At 39.5% G+C, this 27,875-nt stretch overlaps 1 protein-coding gene across 4 annotated transcripts in view; it reads right to left on the reverse strand.

Annotated features, from left to right (window-relative positions):
- The window catches only part of UVRAG (UV radiation resistance associated), a 309,934-nt gene extending 282,561 nt beyond the window's left edge, over positions 1-27,373 (reverse strand). For 2 of the 4 annotated variants that reach the window (XM_059188622.1, XM_059188631.1), the window contains exon 1: positions 27,044-27,373. In XM_059188622.1, coding sequence (XP_059044605.1) covers positions 27,044-27,160 — 117 coding nt within the window. In that variant the 5' untranslated portion in view covers positions 27,161-27,373. Of the gene's footprint in view, positions 1-19,409; positions 19,511-27,043 lie in introns of those variants that run through there. The other 2 variants (XM_059188600.1, XM_059188612.1) reach the window with 2 other exon arrangements.
- Between the last annotated feature and the right edge of the window lie 502 nt (positions 27,374-27,875).

Below are 27,875 nucleotides of genomic sequence, written 5' to 3' on the forward strand. Positions count from 1 at the left end.
GAATTAGACTACATGACTTCCAAGGCTAAATCATAAAATTATCTAGTTGTCTTACGATGCTCTTTCTTAGAACCCAATCACACGAATGGGAAGACACCAAGAAGCTACATGAAAAGGACTTTGTAGTTGCTCTCCACTTGATCTCTCATCAAGTGAGATCCCAGCTATAGCTAGATATATAAGTGACCGTATCAGCCCCCAGCCTTGAAGCCACAGAAATGACACCAAATAAGGCAGAAAAAAGTCATTCCTACCACAGCCAAACAAAACTGCACAATCATAAGCAAAATAAATGATGATGTTGTTTTATGCCACTAATTTTTTTTCTTACTCGGCAATAGAAAATGAAGAATCCTATCTGATTAAATGGTCAAACTATTTAGTTTTTGTCACAGATGATATAAGTAAGGAAAATAATGCAAGAAGAAATACAAACTGGTTCAATTTGGAGGGACAGCAATTTAGCAATAATTATTAAATTTAAAATTGCATGTAATATTTGACCAATTCCACAAGTCACGAAAATGTGTGCAAATATGCTTATTCTGACATTGGCTATAAAAGCAAAAATTTAATAACCACTCTTAAATTGTAGTACAGCATACAATCAAAAACTATGTACCCATTTTTTAAGAAGCACTAGTATGGAACACAAGAGAACCTAAAATTTTAAATGTTTACTTAAACAAATATTACTACATTTGTACTAAAGAGTTCCTAAAAATCAGTAAGAAAAAAATCCAACTCATTCTGTAAAGAGGCAGAGAATAAATTATTTTAAGTTTTTCAGTACATATCCATTCTCTTCATATTCTTATTTATTTGTTTACAATCCTTTAACCATAATAACTTTTCTTAGTCTCCTTAGTTACAAATGCCAGAAACTGTTGGCCAGTTTGCTAAGTTCTAATGTAGAAAATCACAGATATTATGAGATAATTTTTTTAAATAGCACTTGGTTTAGAAATGTAGTCAAACTTGTTCTGGGCACCTGCCCCCTTTCCAATCTTCAACTCATTTTTTTTTTTTCAGGTCAGGCATTTATTTTCTCCCTGGGACTAGGCTAAACGGCATGGAGGAATAAGGCCCAGGTTGTTTCCAGTAACCTCAGATTACCACTATTTTGATATACTTTTCTAAGGGAAAACAAAAGCAAACCTGAGAGATTAGTTTTCCACATTCCCACAGAAGGTAAAAATGTTGAATTACTGAGTTGAGAATTTAAGCATGATAAATTAGATCAGTCTTTTTAAAAAATACAAAAGCTCCTTCTATCTTATAGCACTCAATCACCTATTTTTTCTAATCTTTTGATCTCACCTGAAAGACTCCCCGGAAAAAGTTTTTAAAAGAACCCAAAATGCTTTATTTTAACCAGTGCTTGGTGCTATTGGTTATAGGCAAATAGTACCAACAGCCTAATGTTAGAGATTTAAACAAACAAATAAAAAAAACTGATTCTAATCTTTCATAAAATACATTATAGCTCCCATCCCTAACTGACAGCTCTCTGATGCAAATCATACAACCTTGGAACTAAAACCTTTATCTTGACATTCATTCCAATCTCACTCAGTCCCAGAATTTAAGTCAGTCGTTTAGAAAACACTACAATTGTAATACAGACTTCCCCACAGGAAAAGGCCAAATATATCTCTCTGAACCTTCTACATTTCTTATACACTTAGGCTCTGGGTTTTTGTCTCTAAACCTATCTACCCCCAATCTTGGTGGAAGGTCCAAACTTGCCCTTCTCCCTCCATGTTTCCTCTGGGTAGTGTTGCTCTAAGAAACAAGTCTTTGCAGTGACAGGTCTAGCATTTTTTCTCCACCTATATCTCTCATCCTCCCCCTCTTGTTCCTTCTTCCTTCTATTTTATCTTGCTGGTATTTCTTCCACACACCATGCTAGGAACTCTAGGGATACAAACATGGCATTCCCTAATTTCAGAGTATGTAACCTCACTAAAGAGCTAGAGTTTGTGCACACAAAAGGCCAATTTGAGGTCAAACAATCTAGCAGTATACTGTCAATGAGCATTTATTAGAAAACTATTATTCTAGAAATATAAGACCAAGGAAGAAAGACACAGAATTACAAACAAGGACCTGGAAGATAAAAATTGGAAGACAGGAGACAGCTCTCAGTGGTCCAAGTGTTAAGAGTAATATCCTGGGGGAATGCCTGGGTAACTCAGTTGGTTAAGCATCTGCCTTCAGGTCAGGTCGATAACAGAGTCCTGGGATCAAGTCCCAAGGCAGGCTCCTTGCTCAGTGGGGAGCTTGCTTCTGCCTCCTGTTCCCCCTGCTTGTGCCCTCCCTCTCTCTCTTTCTGAAAAATAATTTTTTTTAAAAGAGTAATATTATGGCCATAATTTGCTTCAAAATAACTGGGGTAAGGGAGAGAGGATTAGGTAGGCATCGGTTAAACAAGATATGTCATCACATGGCAGTTACTGAAGTTATATTACATAACAGGTACCTGGGAGTTCATTATATACCTCTTCATATATATGCATTTCAATATACACTGATATACACAATATACATTGCACTACACATATTTCAAATTTCCATAATAAAAAGGTTTTAAAGTAATATTAACAGGAACAGAAAGAAAGGATAAGACAATATAGGAGCCTAAGCAAAAATGGGCTTAATGAGGAGATTAGATAATGGATACAATTGAGGATGAAATGAAGATTGACAAAAGAAACAAGGGAGTCAAAAGGCTCTTGGGGAAATATGAACTAATCAGTAAAGGTGCTAGGGCAATAGAATAGCCACAAAAATAAAAATAAAAAAGAATGAGGGGCACCTGGGTGGCTCAGTGGGTTAAAGCCTCTGCTTTCGGCTCAGGACATGATCCCAGGGTCCTGGGATCGAGCCCCACATCGGGCTCTCTGCTCAGCAGGGAGCCTGCTTCCTCCTCTCTCTTGACTTCCTCTCTGCCTACTTGTAATCTCTGTCTGTCAAATAAATAAATAATAAAATTTAAAAAAAAATAAAATAAAAAAGAATGAAATAAAGAAAGGAAAAAAGAAAGGGAAAGGTGTGTGGGTGTGTGTGTGTGTATGTGTATGTTTAGGAAATATACCCTAAACCTTGTATCAAATTCTAAATGGCTTAAAAATATTTAAATGTAAATAATTAATGCATAAAGTACCAAAAGAAACCACGGAAAGTTATTTTATAACCTCAAAGGTCTAAGAATGGTGAAAAACTCAGAAGCCATAAAAAGAAAAAAAAAATCTATAAATTTTACTACATAAAACATTTTTAAATTATGCATGGCAAAAACTGTGATACGCAGAGTCAAAGGAAAAACAACCTAACCAAAACTTTTCAACTCACATAAGCAATTTCACTAAAATATAAAGAGTTCCTAAAAATCAGTAAGAAAAAATCCAAAAACCCGACAGAAAAAAATGGCAAAGAATATTAATAGATAATTCACAGAAAAGGAAATACAAATAGCACTTAAACATGAAAAGATTCTCAACCTCACTCATAAGAGAAATGTAAATTAAAGCTACACTAAAATTGGCACAGACCAAAAAGTCTGCTAACATATTCAGAGGCAAGTCAGTGGCAAAAGAGGACTTAGCTTAAAAGAGTACAAATGGAAAAACCTCAGATGATGGCCATCTGGCAGTAACTACCAAAATTACAAATGCACATATTATCTGAACCAGTAATTCCACTTCTGCATTTGTGAAAAAATTATGTATTTTTATAGAGATATACATCATAATATATGTAATGCACTATTGTTTATATTAGCAAAAAACTAGAAATACATTAAATGTCCATCAATAAGGGACTAGCTAAATCACAATATATCCTACAGTGGATACTAAGTGGCTATTAAGAATAAATTATATGGGGACGCCTGGGTGGCTCAGTTGGTTAAGCAGCTGCCTTCGGCTCAGGTCATGATCCCAGCGTCCTGGGATCGAGTCCCACATCGGGCTCCTTGCTCCGCAGGGAGCCTGCTTCTCCCTCTGACTCTGCCTTCCACTCTGTCTGCCTGTGCTCGTGCTCGCTCACGCTCTGACAAATAAATAAATAAAATCTTTAAAAAAAAAAAGAATAAATTATATGGCAACTGTCTGAGCACTGATATGGAACAATCTGTAAGAAATACTATTAATGGAAAAAAAAAAAACACAGAAGTTTGGGACACCTGGGTGGCTCAGGTAAAGTGTCTAAATCAATTTAAGCTCAGGTCATAATCTCAGGGTTGTAAAAAATGCCCCACATCTGACTCTACGCTGGATGTGGAGCCTGCTTAAGATTCTCTTCCCCTCTCCCCCTTCCCCTACTTACTATGGCTTACTCACTCTCACTCACTCGCTCTCTCAAAAAAAACCCAAAAACCCACAAAAGTTTATGCAGTCAATGTGTTTATCATGTTAGCATCTGTGTTTCATAGAGAAAAAAAGAACATAATTATGTCATTATTGGAGAAGCATATAATATAACCGATAACGTCGTTGTCCCAGGGAAAGGGAAATGGGTATTTGTCCCAGGGAAAGGGAAATGGTTGTCATAGGGAAAGGGAAATGGGTATAAATTCACTCTTATATACCTTTGAATTGTGATCCACATGAATATATTGTTTATTTTTTTTAAATAAAACCAGGGGCTAGGTAGCTCGGTCAGTTGAGTGTCTAACTCGTGGTTTCAGCTCAGGTCATGATCTCATAGTCATGGGATCAAGCCCCACATCAGATTTCATACTCAGTGGGGAGTCTGCTTGAGATTCTCTCTCTCCTCTCTCTCTGCCCCCCCTTTGCTTACATTCTCTCTCTCTCTCTCTCAAATAAATAAATCTTAAAACAAAATAAAATAAACTTTATTTTTTTGTTATTTGCTTATTTGACAGACAAAGAGAGAGAACACAACCAGGGGGAGCTGTAGAGGGAGACAGAGAGAAGCAGGCTCCCAGCTGAGCAGGGAGCCCCATGTGAGGCTCAATCCCAGAACCCTGGGATTATGACCTGAGCCGAAGGTAAATACTTAACTAACTGAGTCACCCAGGTGCTCCTAAAATTTACATTTTTTAAAAAACAGAGATGGCAACTAACCTTTAAGCACAGGTATCTGTGATAGTCATTACCAGAAGCAGTGTGACATAGTGGTTAAGAGTTCAAACTGGAGTCAATAATTCTGAACTCTAGGGTAGTACAACTCACTAGTGGGCAAATCACTTACTTTCTGAGCTTGTTTCCCCTCCCATAAAATGGAGATATTTCCTGTATGCCTACTTCTGTGAGTTATTTTAAGGACCAAATGAAATAATGGATATAAAAGCTCTCTGGAAAAACCATGAAGTACTTTATAAATATAAAGTATTAACAGAAATAGGGATGTTGAAAAAAGGATGTGGTTATCAGTGTAAGGTGATGAATTGGTTCAGGCATTTCTAATTTGAAGAGACAGACTTAGAATTCATTTATCTAAACAGAGGTGACATGGTCTCAAATATAACCGATCTCCAAAGGACAAACATTCAATAAATAAAATTACAAAACTGGAAAACTGGAAAACATCCTCAAGGTCACCTAAGCCTTTGCTACTCAGGATTACCTGGGAACTTATTGGAGACACAAAATCTCAGGTTCCACTACAGATCTATGCAATCAGAATCTATATTTTAACAGGATCTCTGGGTAAGTTTTATGCACATTTTAATTTTAGTAAGTACTACTCTATCTTATTCACTTCTCAGATAATAAAATTGGGGCCATAAGTAAAGGGAACTGGCCATGTTCGCACTGTCAATAAGTACCAACATCAAGATCTGGACCCAGGCCTAGCCTCTTGGATTATGTGTATATGTATGCATGTACCTCATGTATTTGCTTCCCAGATACCTTGTTTCAAAACCCAAGAGACATCTTTGCCTTGCAGATATCCCATGTCCCAACCCCCACTTCCGATCAGCCACCAGCCCATCAGTTCATTCTTTCTTCACAATATCTCTGGCATATGTTCCTTCTTTTCCACATCCTTCATTCATTGCCCTAAAACTACTGCTATGCATACTATGAAAACCCAGCTTCCTCCTCGTATGCATGTATCAAGTTCCTCTCCTGGAAACAAGAACTCTTTTACAAATAGTATGTTCTATTTAATTCCAAAAAAAAAAAAGATGCAAGCCATTAAAAAGCACTGGATATTAGCATAACTGATTCCAGGCAGAATCTGTTTGAAACCTAGCAAAACTAGCACACTCTAATTTGGTAATCCTAACCCAGAAACTTCCTGTTGTCACTCCCACTATTTCTTTCCCACCTCCTCTTTGCCCTAGAACTGACCCAGGTTACCTTCATCTAAGAAGGCCCTTCCACCACAACCGCGCTTTACTAAATAAATCCAAAGGCTCTGAATCTACTTACTATTACCATCTTCTATCCCAATCTGTCCCAATACACTCTCAACATTCATAGATATTCTCATATCTTCTTAATTCTCTCCTATACACTGTACTCTAACAATCCCAAGTATTTCAACATTTCTTGAGTATCCACAATGTTCCACGAACTACACACATTAAAAAAGAAGTCTAGGGGTGCCTGGGTGGCTCAGCTGGTTAAGCAGCTGCCTTCGGCTCAGGTCATGATCCCAGGATCCTGGGATCAAGCCTCACATCGGGTTCCTTCCTTAGCAGGGAGCCTGCTTCTCCCTCTCCCTCTCCCTGCCATTCTACCTACTTGTGCTCTCTCTCTCTTTCTCTCTCTTTGTCAAATAAAGAAAGAGAGAAAGAAAGAAGTCTAAATACCTTTGAAGGGATGCCTGGGAGGCTCAGTTAGTTAAGCATCTGCGTCCCACTCAGGTCATGATCCCAGGGTCCTGGGACTGAGTGCAACATCAGGCTCCCTGCTTAGAGGGGTGTCTGTTTCTCCCAGATCCCTATCCCTCCCCACTGTTCCTGCTCTCTCAAATAAATAAATAAGTAAATTTTTAAAAGTAAATAAATAGGGGTGCCTGGGTGGCTCAGTGGGGTAAGCCTCTGCCTTCAGCTCAGGTCATGATCTCAGGGTCCTGGATCGAGTCCCGCATCGGGCTCTCTGCTCGGCAGGGAGCCTGCTTCCTCCTCTCTCACTCTCTCTGCTTGCTTCTCTGCCTACTTGTGATTGTCAAAAAAATAAATAAAATCTTTTTAAAATAAATAAATAAATACCGTTGAATACCTTTCCTACATAAATTCAAGAAAACTAAAAGCTCTGGTCTCTGCCCTATTTGCATTTCTGCACCAAGAAGTTTTGACAAACTGGGGTGCCTGGGTGGCTCATTCAGTTAAGCGTCTGACTCTTGGTTTCGGCTCAGGTCATGATCTCAGTGTCCTGAGATCAAGCCCAGAGGTGGCCTCCATGCTGAGTAGGGAATCTGTTTGAGATTGTCTCCCTCTACCCCTCCCTCCTCCTCCCTCTCCCTGTCCCCACCTGCCCCCACTGGCTCACACACTCTCTCCCTCTCTAAAATAAATAAATAAATCTTTTTTTTTTAAAGGAAGTTTTGACTTTTTAAAGAGCAAATAATATGGGAAGACTTTTACAGATGTTCAGCCACAAAAGCAACAGAAGACAGTTGAGTAAGACACCCACAACATGAAGAATAACTCTTACACGACAGCCTATACAGCATGAGGGTAAACAATTCTAGAGTCTCCCATGTACAAACTGGGTTCAATTAAATCAACCTGAAAAAAACAAACAGAGTGTGCTTCAATTCAAAATCAAATTGTGAGCTACTGGTTCCCATGATCCCAAACACCGTCTTTGTGTTATAGAATGAATTTGGCAGACCTGGGCCTGAGCACCTCGCTGCCGTGTCACTAGGAAATGTATTTAAGCTCTCTAAGCTTCTCACTCCTCATCCATAAAATGCAGCTAATGACAGTTTGTATCTCACAGAACTTAATAAGGAGTAAATGGAGTAACTCCGAAGTCCTTACACACAGCTCTGGCACATGTGACAGTTCAATAATATTACTATTATTATCAATCACCCTAAAGTTTCCTCATTCTTTTGTAGAGCTTCAAAAGCTATCCTCTGAACCATAGCTATATAGGTTTGTGTAGGTACGGACTATTATTATCAATCACCCTAAAGTTTCCTCATTCTTTTGTGCTGCATTTACCTCTAGAGCTTCAAAAATCTGTCCTCTGAACTGGAGCTCTACAGGTTTGTACAAAGATGAAACTGGAAAACTGCATTTTAAGTTCAACAAGTGAGTGAGATAGTAGGAAAAGCTCTGAATTTAGAACCAGAATAGGTAGGTGTGAACTCTAGCTCTTCAGGTTCTTTTCTGGGCCTTGGTTTTCTTCCCTGTTAAATGGGAGAGATGGCTCTAACTATTGTAGCTAAAAATACTATAAGAACAGTTTTAAGGAGAATAGATACTACAAACAAAGCAGTAGGCTAAAAGATAAAGTAAAAGTGGGAAACCTGTTCATGAATTACTGTAATGGGGTATCTCTATAATGGTATGTGACAAGAAATCATGAATCCTGTCTTGAGGAAAATTTGGCAGTAAACGGTAATTACAATTAGACTAAAATGAATACCTACAATTAAGCAGGCAAACATTAAATCACTATGACCCAGCTCTAGAATCTACACTTTTGATATATCCTTTCTTGTCCCATCCATGACCCCAAACGAAGATGATCATTTCTCTGCTCTGGGCTACCACTACCTGTGTACAATGCCACCATCCTATAGCATTTGCTGCAATTACGCTTTATTGTCAATGCCCCCCACAAAAAGAGGGGTGATCTCTAAATACAGAAACCAAGTTTTTTTTTTTTTTAAGATTTTATTTATTTATTTATTTGACAGAGAGAAATCACAAGTAGATGGAGAGGCAGGCAGAGAGAGAGAGAGAGAGGGAAGCAGGCTGCCTGCCGAGCAGAGAGCCCGATGCGGGACTCGATCCCAGGACCCTGAGATCATGACCTGAGCCAAAGACAGCGGCTTACCCCACTGAGCCACCCAGGCGCCCCACAGAAACCAAGTTTTAATCCTTTTTCCACCTACAGCACTTAGCACAAACCTGGCACAAAGTAGGTCCTCAATAAGTGTTTGATGGATGAACCAATGAGTGAATCACAGACAATATTAGCAACTTCACTGAGCCATGTGAGATAGTACCCTTAAGTATATGGTAACATTTAAAGCTATATTTTAAACAAAACTCTTAATAAATATTTTATCACAATTCTTTGCCCTTCTGTAGCTTCAATGACGATAAGCTCCTTAAGGACCAAACTATGTCTGCTTATCCCAAGTGGCTAATGGGCAAGCACACAGATATTCAATAAATGTCTGCTAATAGAAGAACGGAATGGAAAATGCATGAATAGCATGCCTCACCACTCAGACCTCAATCTTCCCTTATTTAGAAATTTTGTCAGCAGTCTTCTCACCACTCTTTCCACTACCGTGCTCTCTTCTTTTGTCAATGATCCTTGAATAAAAAAATTAATGAATTAAAAAAAAAAAAAATAGACTATCCTCCCTTTCTTGCTTATAGTACAATGTCAAAGTCAGACTGGTAAATGTGGAGGGAGTGTTAAGAGCTGAGAAATCTTTGTTTTGTCACATCACAGCCAAGACTAGCTCAGGTAAAAACCCTCAATGGATGGTAAATCTGCAGGGTGGGAGGCAGCAGGATATATGCATGTTCTCTAAGTGTCTCCCTACAAACTACTCACTAGTCACGCACATGGGCACATGCACAGACTTCTAAAGCTGAGAAATCAGATAATATCTTGACCATGTGACCAAACTTAACAGCACCAGTGAGGGACAAATGGACACCACATACCCCCAGAAGTGATACATTATGAAAGACACATTATCACACATGAAATATTCCCAGTGAGAACGCATAATCTGAATCTGATCATGAGGAAATATCAGATAAACAGAAAATGAGGTAAGTTCTATTTTAAAAAGGGAAGAAGTGATCTGTATTATGACACTGACATTAAAAAAAAAAAAAAAGACAAAGAAAAGCTGTGGAAATCTCTTAAGAGGTAAGACAATTAAATGCACTACCTGGGGGCGCCTGGGTGGCTCAGCGGGTTAAGCCGCTGCCTTCGGCTCAGGTCATGATCTCGGGGTCCTGGGATCGAGTCCCACGTTGGGCTCTCTGCTCAGCAGGGAGCCTGCTTCCCTTCCTCTCTCTCTGCCTGCCTCTCTGCCTACTTGTGATCTCTCTCTGTGAAATAAATAAATAAAATCTTTAAAAAAAAAAAATGCACTACCTGATCCTAGACTGGATCATGAACTGGAGGAGGAAAATTTCTATAAAGAACATTATGGGACCAACTGACAAAAGTGCAATATAAACCACAGATTGAATAAAAGTATACCAGTGTTAAGTTTACTGAAGTTGATAACTATACTATGCATATCAAAGAGAATATACCTATTTAAGAAATACATATGCAGTATTGAAGGGTAAAAGGTCACAATAACTTCAAATGATTCACATATATCAAAAAATATTGATCTATACCTATACAGACACAGAAAAAGAGAACTTACAAATGATAAAGCACACAGTATTATTTTAACAGTAGACAAATTTGGGTAAAGAGTATAAAGGTGAGGTATTCCTGTGTAAGTTTTACTTTTACAATTTTTCAATAAGCTTGAAATTCTTCCAAAAAACAAGTCCTAGCCAACGCAATAAGACAAGAAAAGGTATGGGGCACGTGGGTGGCTCAGTAGGTTAAGGCCTCTGCCTTTGGCTCAGGTCATGATCCCAGGGTTCTGGAATGGAGCCCCAAGTCAGGCTCTCTGCTCAGCAAGGAGCCTGCTTCCCCCTCTCTCTCTGCCTGCCTCTCTGCCTACTTGTGATCTCTGCCTGTCAAATAAATAAATAAAATCTTTAAAAAAAAAAAAAGACAAGAAAAGGTATAAAATGTATACAGATGTTTTGTCACAGATGACATGATTTTGTTTTTGTCACAGATGACATGATTATCTATAGAGAAAACATGTTTTTGTCACAGATGACATGATTATCTATAGAGAAAATCTGAGAAAATGGACAAAAATCTCCAGGAACTAATAAGCAATAATAGCAAGGCTGCAGGATACAGGTTAACATACAAAAGCCACTCACTTTCCTCTCTACCAGAAACGAACAAGTAGAATTTTAATTTAAAAACATGACATCAGGGGCACCTGGGTGGCTCAGTGGATTAAGCCGCTGCCTTCAGCTCAGGTCATGATCTCAGTGTCCTGGGATCGAGCCCTGCATCAGGTTCTCTGCTCAGCAGGGACCCTGCTTCTCTCTCTCTCTCTCTCTGCCTGACTTTCTGCCTACTTGTGATCTCTCTCTCTGTGTCAAATAAATAAATAACATCTTTAAAAAAAAAAAAAAAACATGACATCATTTATATTAGTAACCTCAAAAAGTGAAATAGTAGGCTTGAATCAAACAAAATATGTACAAGATCTATATAAAACTACAAAAGTCTGATAAAAGATATCAAGAAAGAATATGCAACACTGCATATTCATGGATAACAAGACTCAATATTGTCAAGATGTCAATTCTTCCTAACTTGATCTACAGATTGATGCAATCCCAATCAAAATCCCTGCAAGTTACTTTGTGGTTATCAAACAAACTGATTCTAAAGTTTATAGGGAGAGGCAAAAGACCCAGGATAGTGAACATAATACTGAAGGAGAGCAAAGTTAGAGTACTGACAAGACTTACTATAAAGCTATGGTAATCAAGACAGTGCGGTACTGGCAAAAGAATAAACAAAAAAATCAATCAAACAGGGGATGCCTGGGTGGCTCAGTTGGTTAAGCGGCTGCCTTCGGCTCAGGTCATGATCCCAGCGTCCTGGGATCGAGTCCCACATCGGGCTCCTTGCTCAGCAGGGAGCCTGCTTCTCCCTCTGCCTCTGCCTGCCATTCTGTCTGCCTGTGCTTGCTCTCTCCTCCCCCTCTCTCTCTGATAAATAAATAAAATCTTTAAAAAAAAAAAAAAAAAAAAAAAATCAATCAAACAAAATAGAAAGCCCAGAAATAGACCCATATAAGTGTTTTCAACTTATCTTTGATACAGGAGCAAAGGCAATACCATAGAGCAAAGACAGTCTTTTCAACAGACAGTGCTGGAAGAACTGGACATCCATATGCAAACAAATGACTCTAGACACAAACCTTAACATCCTTCACAGAAATTAATTCAAAATGGGATTATAGACCTAAATGTAGAATGCAGAACTATAAAACTCACTAAAAATAACACAGGAGAAATCTAGGTGACCTTGGGTACGGCAATTACTTTTCAGATGTAACACCAAACACAATCTCCATGAAAAGAATAACTAACAAACTGGACTTTGTTAAAATTAAACACTTCCGCTCTGCATAGGACAATGTCAAGAGAATGAGAAAACAAGCAACAGACTGGGAAAAATATTTGCAGAAGGAACATCTGACAAATGATTATTACCCAAAATACACAAAGAACTCTTAAAACTCAACAATAAGAAAAAACAACCCAAATGAAAAATGGGCCAAAGACCTTAGCAGACACCTCACCGAACAAGATACACAGATGGCAAACAAGCTCAAGAAATAATGCTTCACAAGGCGCCTGGGTGGCTCAGTGGGTTAAAGCCTCTGCCTTCGGCTCAGGTCATGATCTCAGCGTCCTGGGATCGAACCCCACATCAGGCTCTCTGCTCAGCCAGGAGCCTGCTTCCTTCTCTCTCTCTGCCTGCCTCTCTGCCTACTTGTGATCTCTGTCTGTCAAATAAATAAATAAATAAATCTTAAAAAAAAAAAAAAAGAAATAATGCTTCACATCATTTTTCATCAGGAAAATCCAAACTAAAACAAGATGACACTACACAGACTTATTACAACAGCCAAACTCCAGAACATTGACAGCACCAATGCTGGCGAGGATGTGTAGCAACAGGAACTCTTAATTCATTCATTGTTAGTGGGAATGCAAAATGGGATAGCTATCTTGGAAGTCAGTTTGGTAGTTTCTTACAAAACTAAGCATATTCTTGTCATACGGTCCCAACAATCACAGTCCTCGGTATATACTCAACAGAGTTGTATGATTCTAACTGTATGACACTCTGGAAAAGGTAAAACAATGGAAACAGTAGAAAGATCAGTGGTTGCCAGAGCTTAAGAGGGAGTGAGGGATGAACAGGTATAGCACAGGAGATTTTTAGGGCAGTGAAACAACTCTGTATGATACTATATTGGTGAATACATGTCATTATACACTTGTCTATAACCATATAAACATATAGCACCAAGAGAAAACCCTAACGTAAACTATGGACCTTGGACGACAATGATGTGTCAATGTAGGTTCCCCGACTATAGTAAATGTACCACAGAGTGGGGGATATTGACAATGGAGGAGACTATGCATGTGTGGGGGCAGGGGTTTTTGGAAAATCTTCATACATTCTGCTCAATTTCACTGTGAAATCTAAAACTGCTCTTAAAAAAAAAAAATGAAATCTTAGAAAAAAAAAAAGACTGTCCTTCCTTCTACCTCCAGGATAATACCCAAATCCTAAAACATGGCATATATGGCCCTTTATAATCTAATCCCAAACTATTCCTCTCCAACTCATTTGTTTCCACCATGCTCCTCCAAACGACTTAAACTCCAGCCTCAGTTAATTATCTGCCATTCCTGTTGATATCTTACTTTTTTACTCAGGCTGGTCACTCTGCTAGAATGTTTTTCCTCCCCTTTCCCACCTCAGCATATGTTCAAACCATCTCCTGTATTACACTAAAATGGTTTGCTGATATAGTTGCCTTAACCATTAGGCTATGTGTCCCTTCAGGGCAAGGACAGCACCTTATTGATCCTGTATCCTCAGTGCCTAACAAATTAGTAATAACAACAGGAGCCAACAACTAACATTTCTGGAGCACTTTCCCTGACCAACCACTTTTGAAAGCAAATTTATGACTCATTTAATCCTTTCAACAACCCCAGAGGGTAGGTGCTATTATGCCCATTTGATTTGAGCGCTCCTGAGGCATAAGGAGATCAAGTAACTTCCAGACTGCTCAGCTAGGAAAACGGAAAGACCAGGATTTCACCCAATCAGCTCTAGAATCCACATTCTTCACCAGGGTGGTAATACACAGCAGCAGAAAAAATAACTATTGAACAAATGATAGTGTAGAACAGAGTTGAACACAATGTTAATGGAATGAAAATATTAGGGAAGAAAAGTCAAACAATTGGCAACTGAGGAAAAGGAGGCACAATGAGGTTTAAAAATGTTTAGAGATAGAGGAGCGCCTGGGTGGCTCAGTGAGTTAAAGCCTCTGCCTTCAGCTCAGGTCATGATCCCAAGGTCCTGGGATCGAGCCCCGCATCGGGCTCTCTGCTCAGCAGGGAGCCTGCTTCCTCCTCTCTCTGCCTGCCTCTCTGCCTACTTGTGATCTCTGTCAAATAAATAAATAAATAAAATCTTTAAAAAAAAAATGTCTAGAGATAGAAATAATCCAATCTATTTCCAATCTTCTCTTGCAAAAGTTAAGACCAGAACAAAGTTTCCCAAAGTTACCTGAGTCACACTCAGAACCAGCTTAACAAGTCTTCCCACTACACCATATTAAAGGAATAATTATCTGTTTTTAAGAAACTATTTTAAGGGGCGCCTGGGTGGCTCAGTGGGTTAATGCCTCTGCCTTCAGCTCAGGTCATGATCCCAAGGTCCTGGGATCAAGCCCCACATCAGGCTCTCTGCTTGGTGGGGAGCCTGCTTCCTCCTCTCTCTCTGCCTGCCTCTCTGCCTACTTGTGATCTCTGTCTGTCAAATAAATAAATAAAATCTTAAAAAAAAAAAAAAAAAAGAAAGAAAGAAGAAAAAAAAGAAACTATCCTTCAGCTCAGGTCATGATCCCAGGGTCCTGGGATAGAGTCCCACACAGGTTCCCTGCTCAGCCCAGAGTCTGCTTCTCCCTCTCCTTCCACCCCTCACTGCATGCTTTCTCTCCTTATTTATTATTTTTATTTTCTCAAATAAGTAAATAAAATCATTTAAAAAAAAAAAAAAAGGGATACCTGGGCAGCGCAGTCGGTTAAGCGTCTGCCTTCAGCTCAGGTCATGATTACTGGGTCCTGGGATCGAGTCCCACATCAGACTTCTTGCTCAGCTCCTGCTTCTCCCTCTGCTTGTGAGCTCCCTCTCTAACAAACAAATAAATAAAGTATTTTCTAAAAAAAAAAAAAAACTTTTTAAAAAAAGAAATTATAAAACAAGGGATAAGAGATGAACTGGATGAAGGGGGTCAAAAGGTACAAATTTCTAATTACAAAATAAATAAGTCATGGGACGTAATGTGACTATAGTTAATAATACTGTACTAAATATTTGAAGGTTGCTACAAGGACTTAAAAGTCCTCATAACAAGAAAAAAAATTTTTATGTAACTATAATGTAGCTATATATGGTGACTGGGACACCTGGCTGGCTGCTCAGTAGAACATGTGACTTTTGAACTGCGGGTCATGAGTTTGAGCCCCACATTGGGAATGGAGTTTACAAAAAAAAAAAGTTTACTAAAAAAAAAGAAAAAACTATGTATGGTGACGATGTCAACTAGACTTATTGTGCCAATCATTTCTAATTTAAATGAATATCAAATCATTATGTTATATACCCAAAACTAATGATGCATATCAATTATACTTCAATTCTAAAAAATAATAATAAACAATAATAAAAAAGTATATACATAATAAATATATATATTTTTTGCTACTTCATTAAAGAGGATATAGAAAATGTAACTGTTTCTTGAAAATTCAAGGTAATAATCATGAGCAATACCTTTTAGTAATTTTCAGGTAGTTCTAAAATTGTCATTTATTTATCAAAAATGCAGCAAAAAAAAACCAAAAAAAATGCATCTAAGGGGCAATTAAGAAATTCTGCAACTCGTGATTTGTCTCCCTCCCAATCCCATCTTGTTTCATTTATTCTTCTCCTACCCACTTAAGCCCCCATGTTGCATCACAAGTGACTCTTAATCTCACAAAACAAACTGAGGGTTGCTGGGGGAGGGGGTTTGGGAGAAGGGGGTGGGATTATGGACATTGGGGAGGGTATGTGCTTTGGTGAGTGCTGTGAAGTGTGTAAACCTGGTGATTCACAGACCTGTACCCCTGGGGATAAAAAATATATGTTTATAAAAAATAAAAAATTAATAAAAAAAAAAAAAAAGAAATTCTGCAACTCTAGTGCCCCCATCTAATCATCAAACTGATGTCTTTTCATAGAAAAACATGAAAATCAAAACTAAACTAGTCACTCCAGAGCACCTGGACAACTGTTCTTTACTTTCACATTTATATTAAATACCCTCCAAGCAGAACAAACTCCATTAAGTCAATGCATGAAAACAAGACTGAAACACATTCTCTACAGTAAGTCTAAAATGGGACCAACTCTCTCCTGTAATGAGTATAGTACTCTAAAATATCCTAGACCTGTAATGAGCACCCACAGGCTACCTGCCTATCTTGCTTTGTGATCTCTTTTCAAAATGAAAATTTTAAAAATCTTTTTCATATTCCTGCTTCCCATATATAGCTAGATATTAACATTTTAGTGGATAAAAGCAGTACCGGTTTTCTCAAGGAGATTACTCTACTTATTAAGGTAGACAAGGTTAAAAAAAGTTCTTCATAATTCTAAATAAAATTATTTTCATGCTACATTTTTTTAGAAGTTTCATTTTCCTTTAGTCTCATTAAAAAAATGACTGGCAGGGCACCTGGGTGGCTCAGTGGGTTGAAGCCTTTGCCTTCGGCTCGGGTCATGATCTCAGGGTCCTGGGATTGAGCCCCACATCGAGCTCTCTGCTCAGCGGCAAGCCTGCTTTCTCCTCTCTCCCTCTCTGCCTGCCTCTCTGCCTACTTGTGATCTCTGTCAAATAAATAAATAAAATCTTTAAAAAAAAAAAAAAAGACTGGTATTGTGACAGGAAATAATTGATATCCTCAGAAAGACATAAGTAGGTTAGAGGAAACGAGGCATACAGTTTCTAATCACACACCTAACATAATTCAAAGAAGGTGCTTTATAAATATCTGTTGAATAAATGGTTGATACAGTTAAGTTCCTTCTATGGTTCTTTTATTTCTTTTTTCGTCTATTTATTTGTCAGGGAGAGAGAGAGAGAGTGCACACATGCACAAGAAGGAGACAGAGGAAGAAGCCGGCTCCCTGCAGAGCAAGGAGCCAGATATGGGGCTAGATCTCAAGACCCTGGAATCATGACCTGGGCCGAAGGCAGGTGCTTAACCAACTGAGCCACCCAGGTACCCCTATACTTCTTTTAAGAGAAGTTAACATGACATATAAAGTACTTATAGTTCAGAATTAAACCCTTAGTTAAAAAAAAAAAAAAAAAAAAAAGTACATTCATGGTAAAAAGAACAAGCAGTTTTCCCTGAAAAAAAAAAAAAAAAAAAAAAAAGATCGTAAGTCTGATTTCCACTTTTACTTATTTGTACCTTCTCTTTTTTCTTACCCTGGCATCTACTAAGAAAAGCCAAAGGTAACTGCCATTTTCAGCTTCCCAGTTTTTCTCCTTGCTTTTAAAAATATCTGAATGCTTCTTTCAGGACATTCTAAAAACCATGGTAGAGGAAAAAATGCCAGATATTTCAACAAACCAAACAAACAGAGACTCTTAAGTAATAGGTTCTAATGCTCAGCTTTTAGCATTATCGGGCTCAGCCTTTAAGGACTTTACTAAACGCACTTTACTAAAGTTTTCAATGCCTAGTAACATTTCTAGCAAATGAGGTCTATGGCAATCATCATCAAATATTACACAGAATGAAATTCCTGACATCACAAACCCATAATCACCAGATGCTGCTGTTTCAGAAATTTAAAAGGTAAAGAATCAGTACTTTCAAGTGGACTATTCAGAAAGAATAGACATGGGGGGGGGGGGGGATCAGCCTGGTAAGGACCCAGGGACAAAACAGGAAGACTGATCACTTCAAATACAGAGGGATATTCCAAAGTTTCACTCTAATTCATACCAGAAAAGGGGACTGGGGGGTGGGGTCTGAGTGTTCTGCCTATAAAGAGAACTTTAAAATACAGTCTTTCTCCCATTTCACTTCTAGCCTAAAATCCCCAGAGCTGCAGAAATGATGTGTCAAAGCACAGAGATAAGTTTAAGAAACAAGTTCTCAAACACCCAGCCAAGCACAGTAGAACTGTTCGTGAGACCCAGGATCTGGTCAGATATCTGTCACTAAAAGAGACAAGAGGAACTGTCAGGTAATTGTCAGGCGACTGTCACTAAAAGGAACCAAAGGAATACTCAATTCAGATTTGTTCAACTAATATTCTTTACTGACTCCTTCAGGAAGGGAAAAAATAGATGGACCAAGCCTATTACCAGGGAAATAGTTTCAACTCTGAGGGCTTCAGATTTTGCATCTATAAAATTCTATGATTCAAATTCACACTTCTACCTTAAAAGAAGACAGAAAACAAGATTTTATATTAAACCAAGAAGGTATACTATGAGTTATACCTTTTTATAAAAAAGGGATTTATTTATTAAGAGAGTGAGAGAGGGGGACACCTGGGTCGCTCAGTCAGTTGGGCTTCTGCCTTCGGCTCTGGTCATGATCCCAGGATTCTGGGATCAAGTCCCTCATTGGGTTCCTTGCTCAGGGAGTAGGAGGCTTCTCTCTCTCCTGCTCCCACTGCTTGTGCTCTCTTTCTCTCCATCCCTCTCTGACAAATAAAATCTTTTAAAAAAGAGAGATGGAGAGGGAGAACACATGTGCACACAAGTCAGAGGGGCAGGGAGAAGGAAAGAGAATCTCAAATGGATTCTCCTGAGTGCAGAGTCTGACACAGGGCTGATCTCACCACCCCAAGATCCAGACCTGAGCTGAAACCAAGAGTCAAATGCTCAATCAACCCCCAAGTGCCCCTATACCACTGACAATTCCAATGTCAACTTTTCAATCCTCCATGTGTTCCTCTAGCTTATAATCTAAGTACACAACTACTACATCATTCAAGACATCAGAAAAATGTAACTCTTCCTGAGACATTACAGATGTCATTATATATATAACATATATATATAACTACAACAAAGTATAAAACCTAAAATGCTTCAACTCTTCCCTTAACATAGACCTGTCTTTAGTTTATCTAAAATACCCCCTAGTTTCTTGCTGCACTCATTCAAGTACATCAAAAATGACAAATATTCCTCCTCTTCCCCAACCCAGTGGTAATAAGTCTGACAGGTAAAAACACACAGATATCAAAAGCACACATTTGGAAATGATGAAAACCTTTTTTTTTTTTTCATTTTACCATATACTTCAGGCCCAACTTATTAGTTTCAATTCTGCTCTTGCTCTATTTCCAGTCAGTTTCACTTCTGATTTTCTGCCACAAAGTTAAGAATTGTGACCCTGTGGAGAAATTTTAAAGTAAACACTAAATAAGAACATAGCTTTTCCTTTCAAAGGAGAACTAAACATTTTCACCGGAAAAACTAAGAAACAAACAAATAAAAATTATTACATTCCTGACGGCATTTTGTCACATAAAAATGATTTAAAGCTGTTGATATTTTTTCCAAGTTTCTGAAGCTTCCTCATACAGTTTTGTTTACAAGAGAAAGCAGCCTAAAAACTGCTATCATTCTATCTTATACATATGGGATGTTTTAAATCTGAGTCACAAGTAAGGGGCCCAATAAATATTTGCGGAAGGAATGAATGTGATAGCACAGTGCGTGCTGCATGAAGCATACATTCCCAGTAAGACACAACTTTCTCTCTGCCTTCAGTGGCCTAACTGACAAAACAGACTTTTTTGAAAATATAATAAAAAGATAATTAAATCAGATTAGCAAAAGTAAGGTATCTAATAAACATATAAGAGGAAAATATATACCATGTATAGTCAAATTAGGCTTTGTAAAGCTTTTTGGTGTTACGCTACCATTCTTTTTCTTGTATGTGTTTCCATCCCATTTCCTTCTTCTCTTTAGGCTGTCAAGTTGCTTAAAGGAAATTTTTATATAGAAATAAAATTGAAAAATAAAAGTATAGGCACGCCTGGGTGGCTCAGTCAGGTGAACACCTGGCTCTTGGTTTCAGCTCAGGTCATGATTTCAGGTGGTTGAGATCCAGCCCTGCACTGGGCTCCGCACTCAGCGGAGAATGCTTGAGATGCTCTATCTCTCCCCTCTTCCTACCCACCCCAACAAGGACACCCACTCACTCTCTAAAATAAATAAATAAATCCTTAAAAAATAAATAATGTATCAATCAATAAAAATATACAGCTCCTACTACATCAGCAGCAGTGCTTGTACCAACGTACTGTGGGAAATAAACCACATAAACCATGATGGTCCTGAACCTTAACGAAACTTAAAACTTCCTGCCTCTCCAGCAATCTGCAAAGAATGGCTGCCCACGACAACTCAGGATCAAAGACCTTGACTGCAGCCCCTGTGTTGACACTGTGTGACTTTGAAAACATTACCCAGACCTTAGATTCCTCATCTGTAAAAGAAAGTGGTTACTGATATAAACCTCCCATGCAGAAGAATTCCAAATAATTTATGTAGATATTCTGCTGTCAAGGAGAGGGAACAGGAATCCCCACTCCATAAGTGTGGGCTGTGCATACTGACTACCTTAACAAAGAGGACAGAACAGAAGGATGGGTGGGAAAGAGTAACCTTATAGCAGAGAAACCCCCGTCTAATCATAGAGAAAAAAAAACAAACAAACAAAAAACAAAAAACCGTAAGACTAATTCCAATACAGGTACAGCCCACAAAATACCTAACCAGTACTCAAAACTGCCACAGTCATCAAGAGCAAGGAAAATCTGAAGAACCGTCACAGCCAAGAGACTAAGGAGATAGGACAAATATAATGTGCTTTCAGGATGGTATCCTGGCACAGAAAAAAGGTCATTATCAGACAAATGGATATACAAACACAAAGGATCCCTGCTGACTCAGTCGGTTTGAGCACAGACTCTTGATCTCGGGGTTCTGAGTTCGAGCCCAATGCTGGGCATACAGTTTACTTAAAAAAAATGCAGCATATACATACAATAGAGTATTATTTAGCCATATAAGGAATGAAATTCTGATACATGCTCCAACACAGAAAAACAATAAAAATATTATGCTGAAAATAAGCCATACACAAAAGGATGAATATTGTATCACTCCACTTATATCAAGTACTTAGAACAAGCAAATTCATAAGGACAGAGGGCAGAACAGAGTTTACCTGGGGCTGGAGGAAGAAGAAAATGGGGAATTACTGTTTAATGGGTATAGAATCTGTTTGGGATGATGAAAATGTCTGGAAATAGATATTGATAATGCCTGCACATAGAACACTGAGAATATACTTAATGCCCCCTGAGTTGTACACTTAAAAATTATTAAAATGGCAAATTTTATGTTATGTATATTTTACCCCAACTTTTTTAACTAAGGAAATCTGAATAAACTGTGGACTTCAGTTAATAATAATACATCAATATTGGTTCATGAATCACAACAAATGTATCATACTACTGAAAGACGTTAAGAGGAAATGGGTGTAGAGTATATGGGAGTTTTCTGTACTATCTTTTCTTTTTTTTTTTTTTTTTTTTTTTTTGTACTATCTTTTCATCTCAATTTTTCTGTAAATCTAAAACTATTCTGAAAAATAAGGTCTACATAAAAAATTTCAGGGGACGGGGCATCTGGGTGGCTCATTGGGTTAAAGCCTCTGCCTGTGGCTCAGGTCATGATCCCAGGGTCCTGGGATCAAGCCCCACATCGGGCTCTCTGCTCAGCAGGAAGCCTGCTTCCCCCCTCTCTCTCTGCCTGCCTCTCTGCCTACTTGTGATCTCTGTCAAATAAATAAATAAAATCTTAAAAAAAAAATTCAGGGGAGATAAAGGCTAATAGCACTAATACAGTCCACCTGTTCCAAAAATAGGACAAGAGGGGTGCTTGGGTGGCTCAGTTGGTTAAGAGGCTGCCTTCTGCTCAGGTCACAATTCCAAGGTCTTGGGATGGAGCCCTACATCAACCCCCACACAAGGGAGCCTTCTTCTCCCTCTCGTCTACCGCTCCCTCTGCCTGTGCTCTCCTGCACTCTCTCTCTGTCAAATAAATAAATTTCTTAAAAAAAAAAAAAACAGGTCAAGAAAATGCTCAAGTCGATGAAAAACATGAGCAAGCAATCAGAAAAATTAATGCCAAGGATATAAATAAACCTGCAATTCACAAAAGAAATTAAAAGGCTACATAAAGCTATGCAAAGATGAAATTCATAGGTTTGTGTAAGGAAAAATGAGATCATGTACTTAACATAATGTTTTATATACTATAAATGAAGCTATTAAAATATAAGTAATAAGAAATACAAATTTAAATAACAGAAATATATACATATATACACATATGAAGGTTACATATATTCATATATTTATAACTTATGTGATTATATTCTATATATATTAACATATACAGATAACATCTGTATACATAAAACCATTTTTGAAAATACTGAGAAAACTTTTGAGCCCGAAGTTGACAAAATATGGAGAAAGACATTCTGTCATAATTTGGTAGTAGTACTGTAGTAGGTATGTCCTTTTAGGGAAACTCTGCTAGTACCTTCTAAAGTTAAAAAAAAGAAAAACTGTATCAATCTAAGTTTATATATATCTCATTTGAGTGAGTGATTTCACTGCTCAAAATTCATCCTACAGAATTATCAGCACAAATGTAGAAATATAACCATACATGGATATTTACTGCAACAATGTAACAGAGAAAATTGGAAATAATCCAAAAGGCTACCAAGAGTTAAATAAAGGTAACTGATCATTATTAGGCAAAATGTGGTAGATGTATATACCCTGACATGGACCACTGTCTAAAAGAATATTAAATTATAAAACTAAAAAAAATTTGTTAAGGAGGGGAATAAACCAGTTTAGAACTATTTAATCTGGGGTCTTCCATGTATACATGGCTCAAGAGAACCAAAACGCATGTAAAATTGTCTAGGTATGTAAATGCATTTTCTAAGGAAAGTGTCTGTAGCTTTTATCAAATTCTGAAAGGAATATGTAGCCCACTGGAAAGGCTCACTAAACAATCAGGAAAAAGCATCCAGCTCTGAGTATCTAAGAAATGTAATTAAGTCATACTCAAGTGAGGAAGAGGGAGGAAAGAAATGGGGAGGAAAGAAATGCTCTCAATTAAACTTTTAAGGATATATTAAATGCCTCTACGACAAAACACAACATTTTATTTCAAAACTGCTAAATCTAAGGGTGTGAAGGAAGTTATTCATCAGATGAGCTTATATTCACTAATTACAAACCTCAACCAAAAATTAAAGATCAAAAACAGTCTTCAAAATGTGTGACTAGTTCATGCTTAAATTACACTTAAAGTAAGATCATACAGAAGCAATAGGAGCCAAAGATGAAGTGGGAGTACCATTAGACACAGTCAGGTTGGTAATTATGGACCAGTTACTCATACATACAAAGATTCATATGGACCAGTTACTCATACACAGCCTTAACTAAACTTCATTTTTTATCTTTTTTTTTAAGTTTTTATTTATTTGTCAGAGAAAGAGAGATTAAGAGAGAGAGAAAGAGAGCACATACAAGAAGGGGGAGCAACAGAGGCCAAGAGAGAAGAAGGCTCCTTGCTGAGCAAGGAGCCCAAAGGGGGACTTAATCCCAGAATCCTGGGATCATGACGTGAGCGGAAGGCAAATGCTTAACTGACTGAGCCACCGAGGCTTCCCTAAACTTTATTTCTTAAAGATAAGTCAATTAAAATAAGAGAAAAATAAGTTAGGTCTTCTACATCGTTTTGTGAACTTTCTTTGAGCAGAATAAATAAGTCTTTTCCCCTGGAGGCAGGTTAGAAAGAAGATTCCAATAGCTTTAGAACTAATATAATAATTTAACATTTTAAACATTATAGCCACTAGAATCAATGGGATTTAATGAAGACTGAAATAAATGAGTAGAAAAGAGCAGGAATACTCTCTAGCTTAAAATCAAAACATTTCTTAGAACAGTGGTTCTCAACCAGGAGTAACTTTGCCCCCCTAAGGGACATTTGACACCACCTGAAAATATTTTGGATTGTCATAACTGGACGGGTACTCCTGGTATATTGTGGGTAGAAGCTATGGATGTGGCTCAACATCTCACAGACTCACCCACCCACTCAAAATGTCGACAATGCCAAGAAGTGGGCTGAAGGAACCACTGAATCTGTGCTTTGAGATAATCAACTTTACAACAGAAATCCTAAAAGAAGGTTTACTTGTTTTGAAACACTGACACCCTATCAAATAGCATAGATCTTATTAAAATGACCTAATTCTCAAAGGTTATTTAAAAGAATGATATTAACTGAATTTCCAATTTATTTAAACCTTTTAAATGTCGTAAAAGCCATAGTCAAGGAAAAAAAAAAGGACAACGAATTAATGCTAAAAGAAAAAGTTTTATACACACACGCATCCTATGATGCTCACAAACAATACTGAGCAAAGAAAACCAGACACAAAAAGCTGTATTTTGCATGATTCCATTTATACACGGTTCAAGAATAAGCAAAAACTGATCTCTTGTTAGAAATCAGAATTGTGGTTCTTCTGGAGAGAAAGAAAAGGTAGAGATGGGAGAGAACATAAGGAGGGCTGCTGGAATGCTAATAATTTTGTATTTCTTAATCTCGGTAATGGTTATATAACTGCATTCACTCTGTGACAATTCATCGTGCTGTGTACTAAGTAATCCAAGTGCAGTTTATACAGTTAACACTTGCACCAAAAAATGTTTATTTTTTCACAAAAAATTTATTTTTTTTTAAATGTTCTTTATTCATACCCTAAAAAGCTGAACACTTTGACCCACAGAGCTAAATGAATGTCAATTGCAAAAGTAAAAGTATTTTAGTTACATAGGCTAACCTTCCAAGAATTCAAGAAGGATGACACCCCCAGAAAGCTGTAAATACCATACTCAGAGCTCATGCGGCCTTCAGTTGAACACTTAAGCCACCATATATCCCTCGGCACAAATCCAAAAATCTGACAAAGGCTTACAAATGCAGTTAAATTTATTCCATGGGCAGTTTGAATTATTGCCCCCAATTTTAAACGTGAACTGTTATTAGAGAATGCATTCTATGAAACAAACGATGCTCTCTTTCTTAATCCCACATTTTCCCCAAACTCCCCCAAACTAAACCCCTCTTGGCCCTCACCTCCTTAGGATTTCTCCAGGCTGCTTGCAACAGTGCCCATCATCGCCTCTCTCAGTATCCATCCTTACAATCCACCTCCCCAAACACATGAAAATCCATGCTCATTCCAGAGGCTGGTCTCCCATACCAGATTCATACTCCCTCCCAGGACCTCATAAATACAATCCAAACCTCACTACCCTCAAACTCCTAATATTCTCTCCAACAACTAGCTTCCCAACAGCACCACAAAACTAGGGCACATGCAAACCCCATCTTTACATCCTCTTCTACCACATAAAAAAGGCCTGCTTCTGCACACAATTCAGCTCACTGGCCACCGTAGCTACCATTCCCGGTCCAGCTCTCTGCTTTAGGATCCCTTCTACTACATTCACATCCATCCCATTTCCCACCCACTCCCTGCCCCAAACTCTGCTTTCTTCTTGAAAAACCTTTCCTAAGTACTAAAGCAAGGATATAAAGTTGAAGGAAGGATAAAGGAAGGTACTCCATTCTGCATGAAGGTAGCTGCTCCAGGTTCAAACACACCAACCATGGGCATGGACTACAGGGTCAGAGGCACAAGTGGGAAACCCAGCCACAGTCCTTCCTAATTAACTGTCAAGGCTCTGGGCGATTTTACAACTTTAAGGCTCAGTCTGCTGAACTACAAAATGGGAAATCATAAAAATAGCGATCTCACAGAGTTGTCAGGATGAAATAAACTACCGGCTGTCGAGCACTTTGCACAAATACTACGCTGTAAACTCTCAGTGGCTGATGGTTTTTCCTAGGTCCTCTCCTTGGAGGAATGCAAGAGGGTGACGGTACTTCAAGGGCAAGGGAGTGGTGGAGGGAAGAAGTACCGTACACACGTACGGTTGATACAAAGAATTGTGTCATATCCCCAGTGTTCTCTATTATCCCCTTACAATGTGGGTCCCGAAAAGCCCTCAAAGCCTCTGCTAAGGGATTGGGGAAGACACAAATAGATACATCAAATCCTGCTTTCACGGAGAGTTATTTGAGGGAATGAAGTAGGAAAGTGCCGCCCCTAAATTGCTCAAAATCGATCCTTGGCCGGGGGCGGGGTGGGGGGGTGTCTGAAAATTAGGACGAAAACCCCAAAGTCCCAAAGGATTTCTCCTGGGAAGCTGAGGGGAGTACTTCATAACAAGGAGATTAAAACTAAATACTATAAACCATAGACTCCTCAAGTTCTCCCCTAAGAAAGAGTACTAACTGGATTCTCCGCAAATGGCTTGAGAAAAGAAATGTGCTTTCCGCGTCTCTCATGGGACACCTGGGCTTCCCCGGGTCCCTTCCCCGGAGGGATAAGGAGGACGGTCCGCGCAGGGGAATCCCCAGCCTCCCCCCACCCCCGGCGGGGGAGAGGCGGACTCAGGCCGGGGCCCCCAGGGAGTTCCACTGGGACTCTTCCAGTCTCTTTGCAGCCGGTCTCCAGTAACGGGATCTCTCTGCGGGCTCGGGGATCTCCCAGAGCTTCGGCCATCGCTGGCTCCCTCCCCTCACAAGCTTTAGGTCCTCAGTACCCCGAGCTCTCCCCGCACACTTCTCCGGGTCTCCTGGCTGGCACAGGGTCCCCCCGCCGCCCACGGGCTCTCCTCCCCGGCCTCCTCCACCCCCCCCCACCCCGCCGAGCGCCGCGAGCCTGCGGGGTTACCTGCTGAGAGGGCAGCTCCACATGCAGGGCCCGCGAGGCAGAACCGGGTGGCAGCGAAGCGGCCGGGCCCGGGGGCGGCGGGGGGACCGGGCCCCCGACCGACGCCGAGGCGCTCATCTTGACCCAGGGGCCGCCAAGCGGCGGGGCCCGCGTTCCTCCAGCATCCGCCACCACCGCCTATCCTCGACCCGCCGAGTCCCTGCAGCCCAGAAACCCGCCACCCGAGAGGCAGGAGTGTTCTACCCAACCTCCCGCCGCCACCGCCGCTGGCTAAGGAAGAGCCATACTACCGCAGTGCAACCCCACCACCCCGCCGAGACCTGGCTTGTTCATTGGTTCAGCGGCTACGGGGGCGGGACCCAAAGCCAGACAAGGGACGTACTATTGGGTGAAAGGTCTGTCCATCGCCGGCCGGATTGGGCTCGGGGCGGAGGGACCCGGGGATGGCCTAAATCGCGTCTGTCAAACCCGGGTGAAACCTGGGGCGTTGCTTCTTTTTTTCCCAGTCTAATTGGTTCTCTCAGTACCATAGGGCGGAGTCTCCTGGCCGATCCGCAAAGGCCATTGCTCTAGGTGGGTGTCAGTTGTCAGTAAGGGGACAGAGGGGCGGGGTCTGATTAGGTAGAAAGCGCGCCTGGGCTCTGTTGTCACGTGCAGGAGGCAGGAGAGTCACCTGATTAGTGAGAGTCAGTCTTCCGAGCCACTTCCGCCCGAACCTAGTTGCCGTGGTAACCGGCCTCCGTCGGAGGGAGGCGACCCGTTTTGTGCCAGCTGGGTGGTGATGGCTGATCTAATGTTGCAAGCTTCCTGAGCAGCCTTTTCCTGAGGGGAT

The sequence above is a fragment of the Mustela lutreola genome, chromosome 1, assembly GCF_030435805.1.
Source record: "Mustela lutreola isolate mMusLut2 chromosome 1, mMusLut2.pri, whole genome shotgun sequence".
Lineage (NCBI taxonomy): Eukaryota > Metazoa > Chordata > Mammalia > Carnivora > Mustelidae > Mustela > Mustela lutreola.